Source organism: Heterocephalus glaber, unplaced genomic scaffold (genome assembly GCF_053883595.1).
Source record: "Heterocephalus glaber isolate CG9 unplaced genomic scaffold, H.glaber_assembly_v1.0 deba00001447, whole genome shotgun sequence".
Classification (NCBI taxonomy): Eukaryota; Metazoa; Chordata; class Mammalia; order Rodentia; family Bathyergidae; genus Heterocephalus; species Heterocephalus glaber.
In genome coordinates this window covers 6,184,445-6,197,548 of record NW_028258299.1, presented here as the reverse complement: position 1 = coordinate 6,197,548, position 13,104 = coordinate 6,184,445, and the positions used below count along the sequence as shown (strand labels likewise).

The 13,104-nt window shown below is 48.9% G+C and overlaps 1 protein-coding gene across 7 annotated transcripts in view; it reads right to left on the bottom strand.

The window, feature by feature from the left end:
• Window positions 1-1,530: 1,530 nt before the first annotated feature.
• Window positions 1,531-13,104, bottom strand: part of Ube4b (ubiquitination factor E4B) — a 113,090-nt gene continuing 101,516 nt past the window's right edge. For 6 of the 7 annotated variants that reach the window (XM_087214454.1, XM_087214452.1, XM_004863628.4 and 3 more), the window contains 5 exons: window positions 11,989-12,123; window positions 9,676-9,867; window positions 4,096-4,270; window positions 3,060-3,206; window positions 1,531-2,904 (listed from right to left, as the gene is read on the bottom strand). In XM_087214454.1, coding sequence (XP_087070580.1) covers window positions 2,843-2,904; window positions 3,060-3,206; window positions 4,096-4,270; window positions 9,676-9,867; window positions 11,989-12,123 — 711 coding nt within the window. In that variant the 3' untranslated portion in view covers window positions 1,531-2,842. Of the gene's footprint in view, window positions 2,905-3,059; window positions 3,207-4,095; window positions 4,271-9,675; window positions 9,868-11,138; window positions 11,400-11,988; window positions 12,124-13,104 lie in introns of those variants that run through there. The other variant, XR_015452485.1, reaches the window with a different exon arrangement.

The window sequence follows — 13,104 nt, the reverse complement described above, 5'->3', positions numbered from 1 at the left end:
TCCAGCAACACCTCTGTTTGGGGCCCTCAGTGCGAGGCTGGAGGAGTGAGAGCTACGACTGAAGTGACCATTCAGGCCGATGCCAAGGTGAGGGCCCTTCCAGAACACTCCGCTGTTTTTCTGGTGCCCTGGCACCTTCGGAACCATCCGGACTGGACCACTCTGCAGAGGGCAGTTGATGGGACCCCTGGATTCACGTGCCTGTTCCCTCCACGCCCTGAACTCAGGGACCGCCCAGGATCGAGTGAGTTAATACACGAGGGAGTGGGCACCGAGCACACTCATGAGATGCAAACTACTGTCACCAACCTGGGTGACCCGTCACACTCAGGCAGCCACCTGAGGGCCTCTGAGTTACAGACCGAGTGCCAGACACCGCCTGGTTGGGTCCTCTCCATACCCAGTGAGAACATTGCTTAAGTCACTATTTCACGAACCGAACCCAGAAAGTGAGTGTGAAAATGTGCTAATTTGTGAACCGAAATTCTAGCAAAGCCTCTTTGGAGCCCACACGAGTGAGTCAGAAAACAAGTTATTTCAGTCTTTCTCTCAAGAATCGCTTCTTTCCTGATCTGATGAATCGCCTTCCTCTTGGAAAATCTTCCTTGTAGTCAAGACCTACTTTTTGAAGTATTTTGGAGCATCCATAATTAACAGACTGGGGACAAACACAAGTGAAACAGCCACCCCGAGACTCTAAACGGAGAAACTCAAAATATCTTCCCCAGAGGCAGGACAGGCAGGGCCTGCATCCAGACACAAGGTAGGTCCTAACCTAACCCAACCTAAACCTAACCCGCCAATTCAGAGAACTGGAAATCCGAGTTCTACAGCAACTGGGGTCCACTGGGAAGTCAAATCCCAAAACCTGTGCCTCCTGAGAGCAGGGAGGAGACACACATTTGTACAAAATTGTGCAAGATGCTGGTAAATACCCTCATTATAGGCATTTAAGTTGGTTTAGTAAAAAGCAAACTAAGTTAACAGGATTATCTCTATGGTGGGAGTGTGGGTGATTTCCATTTTTTCCTTATTGGTTAAAATTTGTTATAATGAATACTGTACATTTGTGGAAAAAAATGTGTTCTAGAGACGGTGTGGGCCTAAAAGCTAAGTACACGCAGGTGTTCTAGAGCCTGATCACCTACCCAACCGGCTAAGTGACGTTGCGCAAGTCACTTACCTTTCAGCATTCCACACCCTGGCCTATATGAGACAAACCAACAAGAAATACCCAGCTGTGGGAAGCGCACAGGCCCCCGTGGAGCGCCCAGCACACAGGAAATGCCGAATGCTACCTGTTGCTAAATGGTCTCTACACTGGAGGGGCTGGGACTATGCTAATGAGTGGGTGGGGCTTGTCTGCAAACGTGGCCAATCAGAGCAAAGATCTTTGAGGTCGGTAACCCTGGAGACAGGAAAACCCAGTATGACAGCCAGCCAAGGAGCTCCCAAAGCACGAGCACCGTGCTCATTGCCTCTTGCTAACCCCACCTTTTTTTTTCCACAAAAGGAAGAGACTCAGGTTCCTTCTTGCTGTGTATCACCGTTTATTGTCATTTGAATTAGGAATTCAACAGAGGACATTGTGGGGAGGGGGGGAAGAAAAAAGAAAATGTTTTTTAGGCTTAATTTCCTCCAAAGAGTTCATGGTTTCAAACGCTTTTTTACTCCAAAGGAAACTGAAGAATTCCAGTATGTCACGTAGGGAGCAGTAATACAAAATGTGTGTGTGTGTGTGTGTGTGTGTGTGCGTGTGCGCAAGTGCGTGTTTGTCTGTGTGTTGAAAGCAGCAGACACACGTCCACGTTCCTTACACTCTGTTTTGCTTTGGTAAGGCCGGACCCCAAAGAACACTCTGTACAGATGAGCCCTGCCTCCGACCCCTGACGCGAGGGCTGAGAATTCATCTGCCCTCGTAGGATAAGGGTGAGGTTTGGGCTGACACAGTATTTTTAAAAAAAAAAAGAAAAGAGAAAAAGAAACCAACCCTCATCCCCCTTCAAAAACCCTGACATCCAGTACTGCGCAAGCCGCTCGGGCTGCTTAACGGCTCCTTCGATTCCTAACGGGGCCTGTTCTAAGGACCGGAGCAACAGGGTTCTCTTCATTTGGTTTGTCATAAAAAAATTTAAAAGGGACATTTCAAAAGGAAAAAAAAACCCTGAAATTCGAATTCTGAAAATATCTTGCCTTTTTTATTAATCATGTCATCTAACACCAATTAAAAAAGCAAATATGTGAATATGATATAAAAATACGATTCCAGGATTAACACTTTGTTGCAGGCACAGTTATCTCACAGAGTATATGTTTGGAGGGCTGGGGAAAGGAGCTTGTTTTTGTTTTTGCGTCTTTAAAAAAAATCCACAGCAGTGCAAGTAGGGTCAGGAAGGGGAGGAGGGGGAAGATTCTTTAGCAGCAAAATGTCCAAGTTCTCTAATCACAATCAAATCAACGGATATTGGATTAAAAAAAACCAACAAAACAAAAACAAAAACAAAAGATGAAGGGGTTGCGGCCCGGACCCATTTGTCATCACTCAATGCTTCCATCGCAAAAGCCCCGACTGTGACACGTGAAGGACGCGCGTCATCACGCAAGCATTCATCAGGCTCGTCCTTCAGGCTCCTGGCTATGTGTCACCTAAATATATGTACAGGGATTGGGCTTCTCTTCCCATCCAGGGCCCTGCCGATCTCTGCAGTCTGGTCGCTCAGGGTGGGTTCGCGGGGACTGGGGCACGGCTGGCCCCAACACAGCAGCGGTTTCAGCCCAGGGGCTGCTCCTGCCTGCCCCGCTGGCCTCGGCTGCTTCCAGCAGAGGGTGGCGAAGGGGACAGTTAATGATCGCTGTTCTGTTTCTCTCGCATCCACGCCTGGATCTGTTCTTTTAGTTCTGGCACTGAAGGAAGAAAGAGAGAGGGGATTAACACCTCGGCTGGGAGCGCACGGCCGCAAGACAAGACGTGGCTCTAGTTCTTCGTGTCAGGGAAAGAACAGACACAAAGAGGATGGGACTGCCCTGCTGCTGAGCTCAGACAGAACGCCCCCGCCTACCTGGCTCCAGCATGCTCTCGGTCAGCGTCTGCCGGTTGAACGGGTCAGTTGGCGAGTTCAGCAGGTGCCGGAGGATGATGGAGCGGTCCATGATGGTGCCGGAGGGCAGGCGCACAGGGTCGGTCATCAGGGTGTCCATCAGGGGGTCTGTGGGGACAGTGTGTGGCAAGCTCAGAGCCAACCAGAGGCCAGGACGGAAAAGAGAGCAACCCTGAGCCCCTGGTGCCAAGAAAAACACATCTGAAGGAAAGCAACCGGATGGCCGCCCCGGGGCCCCTGAGTTTAAGAGAAAATCAGCATGAGATAAAGGCACGAGCACTGGCTTTTTAGATGGGAAAGCACCCTAGTGTCACTCTGATGGGAGGAGAGGAAAGACAGTGGGACAGTCACACATCAGGCCTAGCAGGCCTGGACCCCTTGTCTTTTGTTTGTTGTTGTTATTTGTTTTTGAAGTACTGGGAATTGGACTCAGGGCCTTTGCACTGAGCTACATCCCTGGCACTTTTAAAATTTTGAGACAGGTTCTCACTAAGTCACTAAATTCCCCAGGCTGGGCTTGAATTTGTATCTTCCTGGTTTAGCTTCCCAAGTGCTGGGATTACAGGGGTGGGCTGGGATCCTTTGTTTTAAGATGTCTCTGAATTCTCTGAAAGCATGAATCTTCATTTACAAAGGCAAAGCTGCCTTTAAAACAACATGGGGGATGTTTCGTTTGAAATCGGGCTAAGAACATTTCTTTCCTTTTAATTTATAAGCCGGATGTGGTGGCGCATGCCTGTGATCCCAGCACTCGAGAGGCCGAGGCAAGAGGATCACCACAAATTCAAGGCCAGCCTGGAATACATTGTGAGACCCTGTCTCAAAAAAAACCCCCAAAAAACCCCTAACCTTTTGATTTATTGTATCAGGTAAAAATTGGCAAACATAATTTCAGACAAAGCGTCTCAAGAAGCAGCTGTAGCACACCATCAAGACTTAAAAGCAGCCACTGCCTCGTGAGCTCAAAGAAGTTGGCGTCAAAGAGTGGGCCACTCGCCTCTGAACTCATCCGGGGCATCGCTGTAGTCGATTTCTGCGCGTGCGTTCTTGGCCACGATCTCCTCGACTTTCTCAGCGAGGAGTTTAAACTTCTCTATTGCTATGGTGGACTTGATCCCTGCCTTCCGCATCTTTGAAATGACTTCTTCAAACAGTTCCTTGCTGTAGGATCTCTGCAAATGAGGAGAGGCCATGTGAGGCGTGAGTTCAGTGGAGGCAGAAAGAGCAAGCTGCAGAAAACATGCAAAGCAGGACCCCCAAGCCCTAAATTATACACATTTATATATGATACGTAGTCTATTCCAGTCTTTCTGTGCATTCATAGCCACATAAAAGGAGCCACATTTTAGGGGGTGGGTGTGTACGAAGCTCGGGGATAGAGGGCTTGTCTGGCATGTCCAAGGCCCTGGGTTCAATCCTCAATGAGCACACGCATGTCCCCACGCACACACACATGCACACACAGGCACACTCACAGGATACTATGTGCCAAACTGTACAAGGCCCTTGTGGATGGGGAGGGCTGCGGGGCGGAGGCTGATGGGGAGCTTGACTTTCTGATACTAGCGTGCATTTCCTTTAAAGCACTGAAAGGAGAAGGCAGTTGAGCCTCTTTCAATTGAGATGCCAGCTCTCCACAATCAATCTATGAAGATGACTCGGTTCAAGCCCGTGACATGTCAGGTCCTCTGTTGACGTCAGACATCCCGGGAAATGGTGGCTGGGCCCATGCTGGGGAAGGGCAGGGCCAGGCTCCAGACCCAGGGAAAGGAGCTAGCCCTGCAGCAGCAGGTCCCTCATTGTCCCCTGCCGTTTCCTCAGGGCTGTGGGGACTGACTGAGTCATGGGCGCCTGTTCATGTACTCACTGCCTCTCCCAACACGTCATAGCGGCTCACGTTCTGCATTTCTAGCACAAATGGTGGCACCTGATAGTGACTCATGCTGAGACCCTGGAATGGGACCACAATCTCTACTCACACCAGGAAAAAACAAAGAACTTAGGCCCAAAATAGGTCCCACTGTCCAGTGGACAAATGTCAGGGTCTCAGACTTTGCTTTTCCCACTCAGTCGGGAGAGGAGGGTGTCTGCCCATCATCACTCCTTCGCTGATGTAGACTGCAGGCCCTGAGAATCTGGGCTTGGCTCTGGGGGCCCTGCACCGACCCCACTGCTCACTCCTGCTTTTGGGACCTGCAGTTTCTATCTGTGCATTTGTATTAACACTGGTGGCATGGGCTCAATTCATACTTGTGTTTTTATAAAGCACTGGATTCCAAATCCCCAACCTTTCTTCTCTTTATTTTGAAGACAGTCTTGCTATGAGGATGAAGCTGGCCTTGAACTCACTGTGTAGCCTAGGCTGGTCTCGAACTCATGGCAATCCTCCTGCCTCAGCCTCCCAAGTGGTGGGACTACAGGTCTTCGCCACCATGCCTGGCTCTTTTTTTCTTTTTTAACCTTCAGTTTCTGAACAAGGTCACACACTTGCTCCTCACTAACCATGCACTGGGGGAAGAGAGGGAAGGAAAGGTGGTAACAGGAAGGCTGGGCCTGGCAGCAACCCAAAGGCTACTTTCTGCAGCCTGGCAAGCTGGGAGCCCCTCAGATGTGGTTCCCTAAAGCTAAATTAATACTTTGATTCAATGCACTCTTGATTCGGGGCCCCCTTATTATGAGCCAGGTATACTACCAAGGATAAACAGCTGAAAGATTACAGGAAAATGTAAGAAGGGCAAAAATGCACAGGGACAGCCAGACATGGTGCCGAACACATGTAATCCCAGTACTCGGGAGGCCAAGACAGGAGGATTACTGCAAGTTCAAGGCCAGCCTGAACTAATAACGAGACCCTGTCTCAACCAACCAACAAAAAACACACAACAAAAATCCACAAACCCACACACATGGAATTCCTGAAGGCTGGCACGAGTGCTGATATAAACGCTACCGAAATTCCCTGCACCATCAACTTTTCTTGGGGACAGGAGCTGCTTAGCCCGTCTGCTATCTTCATAAAACATTAGTCACTACAAAGATGACGTGAGTGAGCCAGCCGGCCAGGGCCTGCCTGGAAGTCAGCGACTAACAGCAGTGTCAGGAGCAGAGGGAGACCGGAGGGCACTTAAAGCAAGGGGACAGAGAGGCAGCCAGGTGCCACTGCCAACTTGGAGCACCTTGCAAAGTAGCTACACGGTAAAAATGAGAATAGCCGCTAAGCGGAGGTCAGGTACCTGCTACCCAGGATATACAAAGGCCACTTCCAACTCAGCAAGCATGCACAGACTCCCCAAATCAAAGCAGGCCAGGACTTCAGAGCAGGCACTTCTTTCAGGAGAGTACATGAGTGGCCAAAAAGCACGGGAAAGGCGTCCAACTGCATTTCTCACCATGGAAACAGGACAGCACCCTGCTCCCCCAGGATGGCAGGCTAAGAAACAACAAATCTGTTCGCCAGAAACGAACTGGGACTCGTGCAGATGGGAAAGATGGATGCGAAATGGTTCAGGTCTCAAACACAGAGTTGCCACATGAGCCAGTGGCCCTGCTCCTAAGCACTGACCAGAACCAGAGTCCAGACACACTTCACACCGTGTTTACAGCGGCACCAGTCACACAGCCGAGGTGGGAATGAGCCACATGCTCGCTCATGGGCAGAAGGTAAACAAATGGTGGTGCACCTGTGTGACGGAACTTCATCCAGTCAGAGAGGCAGTGAAGTACTCAATCTTCCTGCCCCATGGAGGGGCCTCAAAACCTGTATTCAGTTATTTAATTTTTCATTGTGCGGTATTAGGGGTTGAACCTAGAGCCTCATATATACTAGGCAAGTATTCTACCCTGGAGCTACAATCCCAGCCCCTCAAAAACATTACTGAATAAAAGAAGATGGACATCAAGGTTGGACATTACATAATTCTAATTCTATGTGAAATATCCAAAATAAATAGATAACTGTAATCCCAGCACTTGGGAGGCTGAGGCAGGAGGATCACCGTGTGTTTGAAGCCAGCCTGAACTATACAGCAAGACTGTCTCAAAAATAAATAAACAGGTAAAATAGAGAAAAAAAATAGACTAGTGGTTTGCAGGGGAAAATGAGCAGAGCCTGTATAATGGGAATAGGATTTCCTTTCAAGGTATCAGAAATGTTTTGGTCTTTTTTTTCTTTGGTACCGGGGATCGAACTCGGGACCTTGAACTTTTGAGACAGGCGCCGGAACCACTGAGCTAAATCCCCAGCCCTCAGAAATGTTTTGGAACAGAGATGACGAGCCAGACATGGTGACATGCGGCTGTAATCCCAGAACTCTGGGAGATGAGAGCTGGAAAGATCTTAAATTCGAGCCTAACCTGGGCAGCTTAGTGAGCCTGTCTCAAAATAAAAAATAAGAAAGGGCTGGGACGCAGTTCAGTATGAAGACCCTGGGTTCAATCCCTAGTACTGCAAAATAATGAACAGCTGCACAGTCTTTCCTACGTTAACTGCTCCTGCTTCTAACCTACCAGAACACTGAGTCTGTATCTCAAAGGAATGTTACTTTCTTAATATCTTCTATTTTTTTTGGTACCACGATCGAACTTCGGACCTTGCGCTTTCAAGGCAGGCAGCAGAACCCCTCTAAATCCCCGGCCCAATATCTTCTTTTTCTTGAGGGTAGGGGCGGTGGAAATGGAGCCCAGAGCCTTCAGTACGCTTGGCAAGCGCTCTACCGCTCAGCTACCACCCCCATCTTTCATTGTGAGTTAGTTTTTAAAGGATATAGGTGTGAACAGACAATGCTCCGGGAACATGGATAAGCAATCTGTCCACAGGACTGGACTCCGCCCATAAAAGCACAGCCAGACCAGGCCACCAGTGCCACCTGTGACTCAAGCCGGGTACCACCACAGCCACCACCGCAGTCCCCAGGGCAGGCAACGCAAAGCCGTCCTAGGTACCACCAGTCCACACTGCCAACTTCATCACAACACGTTATACCACTCAGATGTGACAGCCACAGCAAATGTGACCGGAGTAGAGGGAGCGTGTTGACCTCCTCTCCTATCTCTCCACGGCCTGGCCAGGACCAGCTACCTGGATGATGTTCCTGCTGTCCTCCCTCACAACCAACCACCACTTCCTTCCATTTCAAGCTATGAGCCCCATGATACAGATATAGGTTAGAGAAAGTCAGTATTTTATCATATCCCTAAGATGATCACAATTTCATTACCCCCCAGTTTACTACTACCACTTCTTATGGAAAAACTGCTTCAGATACATTTTCCCCCATTACACATACTTTGTCAATTACTTTTCATGCTTATCTCAAAGAGCACCTCTACAAGTGAATTACAGCTCATTAAAACTGTTACTTGAAAAAACACCACTGATTCTTCTATGTTAACAATATTCCTGTGGATGGATATGGGTAAAGAACCTTCTAGAAGGCCCACTGAGGGTAATCTGGGCCGGGAGCAATGTTGGCTTAGTAGTGTGAGCCCAGGTGTAGACACAGACACAAACAAGGCACTTTGGGGGCATTTAAAGGGGAGAGCAGAAAGGGTGAGAATATGGGCTCATGCCCAGGCTCTGGGACGCAAACCTTGCCTCTATTCCACACTACTCCATGAGCCTGGGTAGGTGATTTAAGCCCCACATATATATACATATATATAGATATACATAGCATGTATTTTTGGATACTGGGGACTGAACCCAGGGCTTTTGCAGTGAGCCATGTTTCCAGCCTGTTCTACATGTTTTATTTGGAGACAGAATCTCACTAAGTTGTCCAGGCCATGGTCCTCTTGCCTCAGTCTCCCGAGCACCTGAGATTATAGGTGTGCACCATCATGCCTGACAGTCTCCTCACTTTTTGCTTTATTTTGCTAATTTGAAAAGGACTCACATGGGCTGGGGATTTAGCTCAGTGGTTCTGCCACCTGCCTCAAAAGTGCAAGGTTCACGAGTTTGATCCCCGGTACCAAAAAAAACACAACAGACTCCCTACGTGGTTGACTTCTGCGAGAGTTAAATGAGCGGGAACATGAGATGAATAACTGTCATCATGGCAGACAGTTAATGAACATGAGCTATGATCGGGCTATAGACGATGCAGGACAGAGGGAGCTCTTCCTGAGGCGACAGGGATGTCACAGAGGGAGGTGACAGAGTGGCCTGAGCTAACCGGGGTGTGTGGAAGACCTCAGAGAAACTGTAACCCAGGGGACACGAGGAATGGAGGTGGAAGAGCGCAGAGGCATCTGACCTGGGAGACCAGGGAACGGGCGGCCCGAGCAGGAGCAGACTTGCTGGGGGACTCAGCACCTCTCCGAGCAAGGCTCGCAGCAAGACAGTAAGGACTGGGGCCAGGGAAGGATGGAGCCGCTCACTCATGTGACCAGGCCCTGCCTGCCGCTGTGGTCAGTACTCCCATTTGCACGCTGACACCTCCGGACCCGCGCCTGCCAAAGCATCACCCATCTCCATTTCTAGCAGGAAGCCCACGGACAGATGCCGCGTACCTGCACAGCCCGGCAGCCTGGGTCCTGGTCCCAGGGGCCCTGCTCCCTCGGCGGTGGCAGCACTGACCTGGTCGTCGGCGATGGCTTTAGCAAAGCGAGCACAGTCCAGCTGCAGGTAAATATCCGTCAGCTGGTCCAATAGCTTCTTTGGTTCAAAGCCATACTTCTCAGGGTTTTCAACTTTCAGGTCACGGCACTTGGGGCCGCAGAGCTGCTGAAGATTGAAGTTCAGCATGGCAGCCAATCGGGGTCCGAGTTCCTAGGAAATCAAAGGAAAATGGCACAACTTGTGCTGCTGAGACCAGTGGCAGGGACCGGCATGTCCCCTTGCAGGGGAGGATCAAGAATTGGCTTTGTTTAATCTTCAGAAAAATCCCTTCAGCATAAGCTGAAGAAGGCCAGAGTCATATTCAAACTTTTCTTCACTCCTCATTTATCACCTGAACATTCTAATACTTACTTTTCTTGAAGTTTGTATTTTCTTTTGTCTTTTTTTCTTATGGTCTTTTGAGACAGGGTCTCACTATATAATTCTAGGTGGTCCAGGCTGGCCTTGAACTCACAGCGATCCTCCTGACTCAGCCTCCAAGTGCTGGGGTTATAGGTGTGGACCACCAAGCTTGATTTAAATTTATGTTTTAATCATAAAAGTTAAGTATCACTCCAAATTTATTGAACAACAGGTAAAAGAGGGCAAATTATTTGTATGTCCATCATCATTTGAGTCACAAAAGTTCTGGATTATTGCTGGGCATGGTGGTGCACGCCTGTAATCCCAGCATTCTGGAGGCTGAGGCAGGAGGACTGCTATGAGTTTCAGGCCAGCCTGGCTTACATAGTGAGACCCTGTCTTAAAAAACCAAAACAACAACAACACCAACACTGTTTTGGATTCCACTCTTTTAGGTATCATTCCTTGACAGTTTACAGTATGCCTTTATCAGGCAGAAAAGAAATGCAAAAGGAGACAAAATTTATGTCTTGAATAGTTTTAAACCTAGCCAGTGAGACAAAGTAAACGTAAACAAAGCACTTAGAAAACAGTATTACTATGCAATAACCCCACAAGACAATACAGTGTCCACCAGAGTCGGGCACACACTGCTTTAAGTAGAGAAAAATCTGGCTTCAATTACAGAATGCTAATGCTGACGATAAAAAGGGAGTCCCAGAGCTGCCCTTTGGGTACCTAGGTTTTCATGAAATACAATGACTGGATCTATGCAGATCCCAAGTACACTCAGCTTCCAAGAATCTGTGTTTGCACAAAGTATTCCTCTATTCCACTGCTGAGAAGCTGTAAAGTGAGGGAGTGATGAGGTCAGGGTAGAGGCGGTAATTTTTCTTTGAAATAGGAGAGTTTTGGTTTGTTTGTTTTTTCGGTACCAGGGATTGAACTCAGGACCTTGTGCTTGCAAGGCAGGTGCGGTGCCCCTGAGCTAAATCCCTGGCCCTTAGGATTTTTTTTATTTTTTTATTTTTTTTTGAGACAGGGTCTGGCTATGTAGTTCAGGCTGGCCTTGAACTCACTATGTAGTCCAGGCTGGCTTTGATCTCGAAGCGATCCTCCTGCCTCAGCCTCCAGAGTTGCTGGGATTACAGGTGTGTGCCACCATGCTTGGCTGGCGTTTTGGTTTTTTGGACAGGGTCTTGCTATATAATCCAGGCTGGCCTTCAATTTGCCATGTAGCCCAGGCTGGGCTCAAACTTGAGATCCTCTTGGCTCAGCCTCCAGAGTGCTGAGATTATAGGTGCAGCAACCTTTGGCTTCCTGAACGTTAACACAGCTATCTAAGAGAATCAAAGATTTACATGTTATCAAACATCCTACTTAATGTACTCCAATTTATGTTATATTATACTTTCCCTATAAATAAATCACAGAAATCAATAATGATAAAAATAAGTCCCAACTCCAATATCAAAAAATCCAATGTACTGTATGCTGTCTAAGCACAAAGTGAACAAAGTCACCCTGGAAGTGACCATCTGTAGACTACATGGTGACATCAGACATCTACCAGCAGAGCACTATAGCATCAGTTAGCATAGGTAGAAACAAAATCAGTAATAAAATTTCACTTTTTGCTGTGATATTAGTATTTCTAGGTTTGAAAAATTGCGTTAAGCCAGGCAAGGTGCACGCCTGTAACCCCAGCATTCCACAGGCAAGAGGTTTGCTGTGAGTTCCAGGCCAGCCCAGGCTACACAGTGACCTCAAGACCAGCATGAACTACACAGTGAGACTCTGACTAACAAAGAAACAAACCCCTAAAACGAAACACACACACAACCCCCCAAAACACTGTGTTAAATGAGAAGTGGTAGGGCCTGGATGTGGATCCCAGCAGACAAAACCGCTCTGGCAGTTCCTACTCACCGGTCTGAGGAACGGCTTCTGGACCTGCTTGGTGAGGATGTGGAACATGTCCACGGTTTCTGTCGCCAGGGCGAGGTAGGAGCGGGAGACGCGCTCGTCCTGAGCCAGCTGAGACTGCCGGGCCTGCTGCTGATCCTGGGGAACAGTGGACAGGTGCCACCTGAGCCCTGGCACTGGGTATCAGCTTGCCAGGTGCCAGGTCACACTTGAAGAGTGTCATGAGGCCGTCTCACTCAGGAGTGAGATGCCAGGCTGCCCAGTCAGTGTCCCGAGAGGCCGGTTTCAACTTTTGGCATCAGAACTCTTCAGCCTTAAGTCAACTGGCCTTGGCATCCTTTCCTTGGTGCTAGGGATGGAACCCAGGGCCACCCCTGAGCTCTGCCCCAGCCACCTGGGGTTATTTAACCCTAAGTTTTCTCAATGATAACTGAAGGCCATGTGGGATAAATTAAGTGACTCTTTTTTTTTTCCTTTTTTGGTAGTGGGAATCAAACTAAGGGCCTGCGCTTGCCAGGCAGGCACTGTGCTGCTGAGCTACATCCCTGGCCCCTAGCGACTCCAACTTACTTGGGTACACACGGTATTCTAAAGTGTCTTTCGTCTCCCTTAGTAACAACTTTTTTTTTGGTAGCAGGGATCGAACTCGGAACCTTGCGCTTGTGAGGCAGGCGGCGGAACCACTGAGCTAAATTCCCGGCCCCAAAAGACCAGAACTTTTTCTTTTCCCCTGGTTCCGGCGATTGAACTCAGGACCTTGGGCTTGCCAGGCAGGTGTTAGCACCACTGAGCTAAATCCCCTCCCCTGCTTTTTTTTGTTACCAGGGATCGAACTAAGGACCTTGTGCTTGCAAGGCAGGCACAGTGCCAGTGAGCTAAATCCCCAGTCCCCCTTAGTAACAACTTTTACTCAGTCCTCTCCATTTCAAACTCTGCCATGCCCTGGCATGATGCCACTGAGCTAAATCCCCGGCCCTAGAGGCCTTTTCTTATTAGCAAAGGGCAAACAGCTGGAACAGCTGGCAAAGCAGAGTGCCCAGGTGCTGGGTCAGGTCAGCAGGGGTGCAGTGGAGATTCTGCAACCAGGCTGGGGGCTGCTCCAGGGAGGCCACAGGTGAG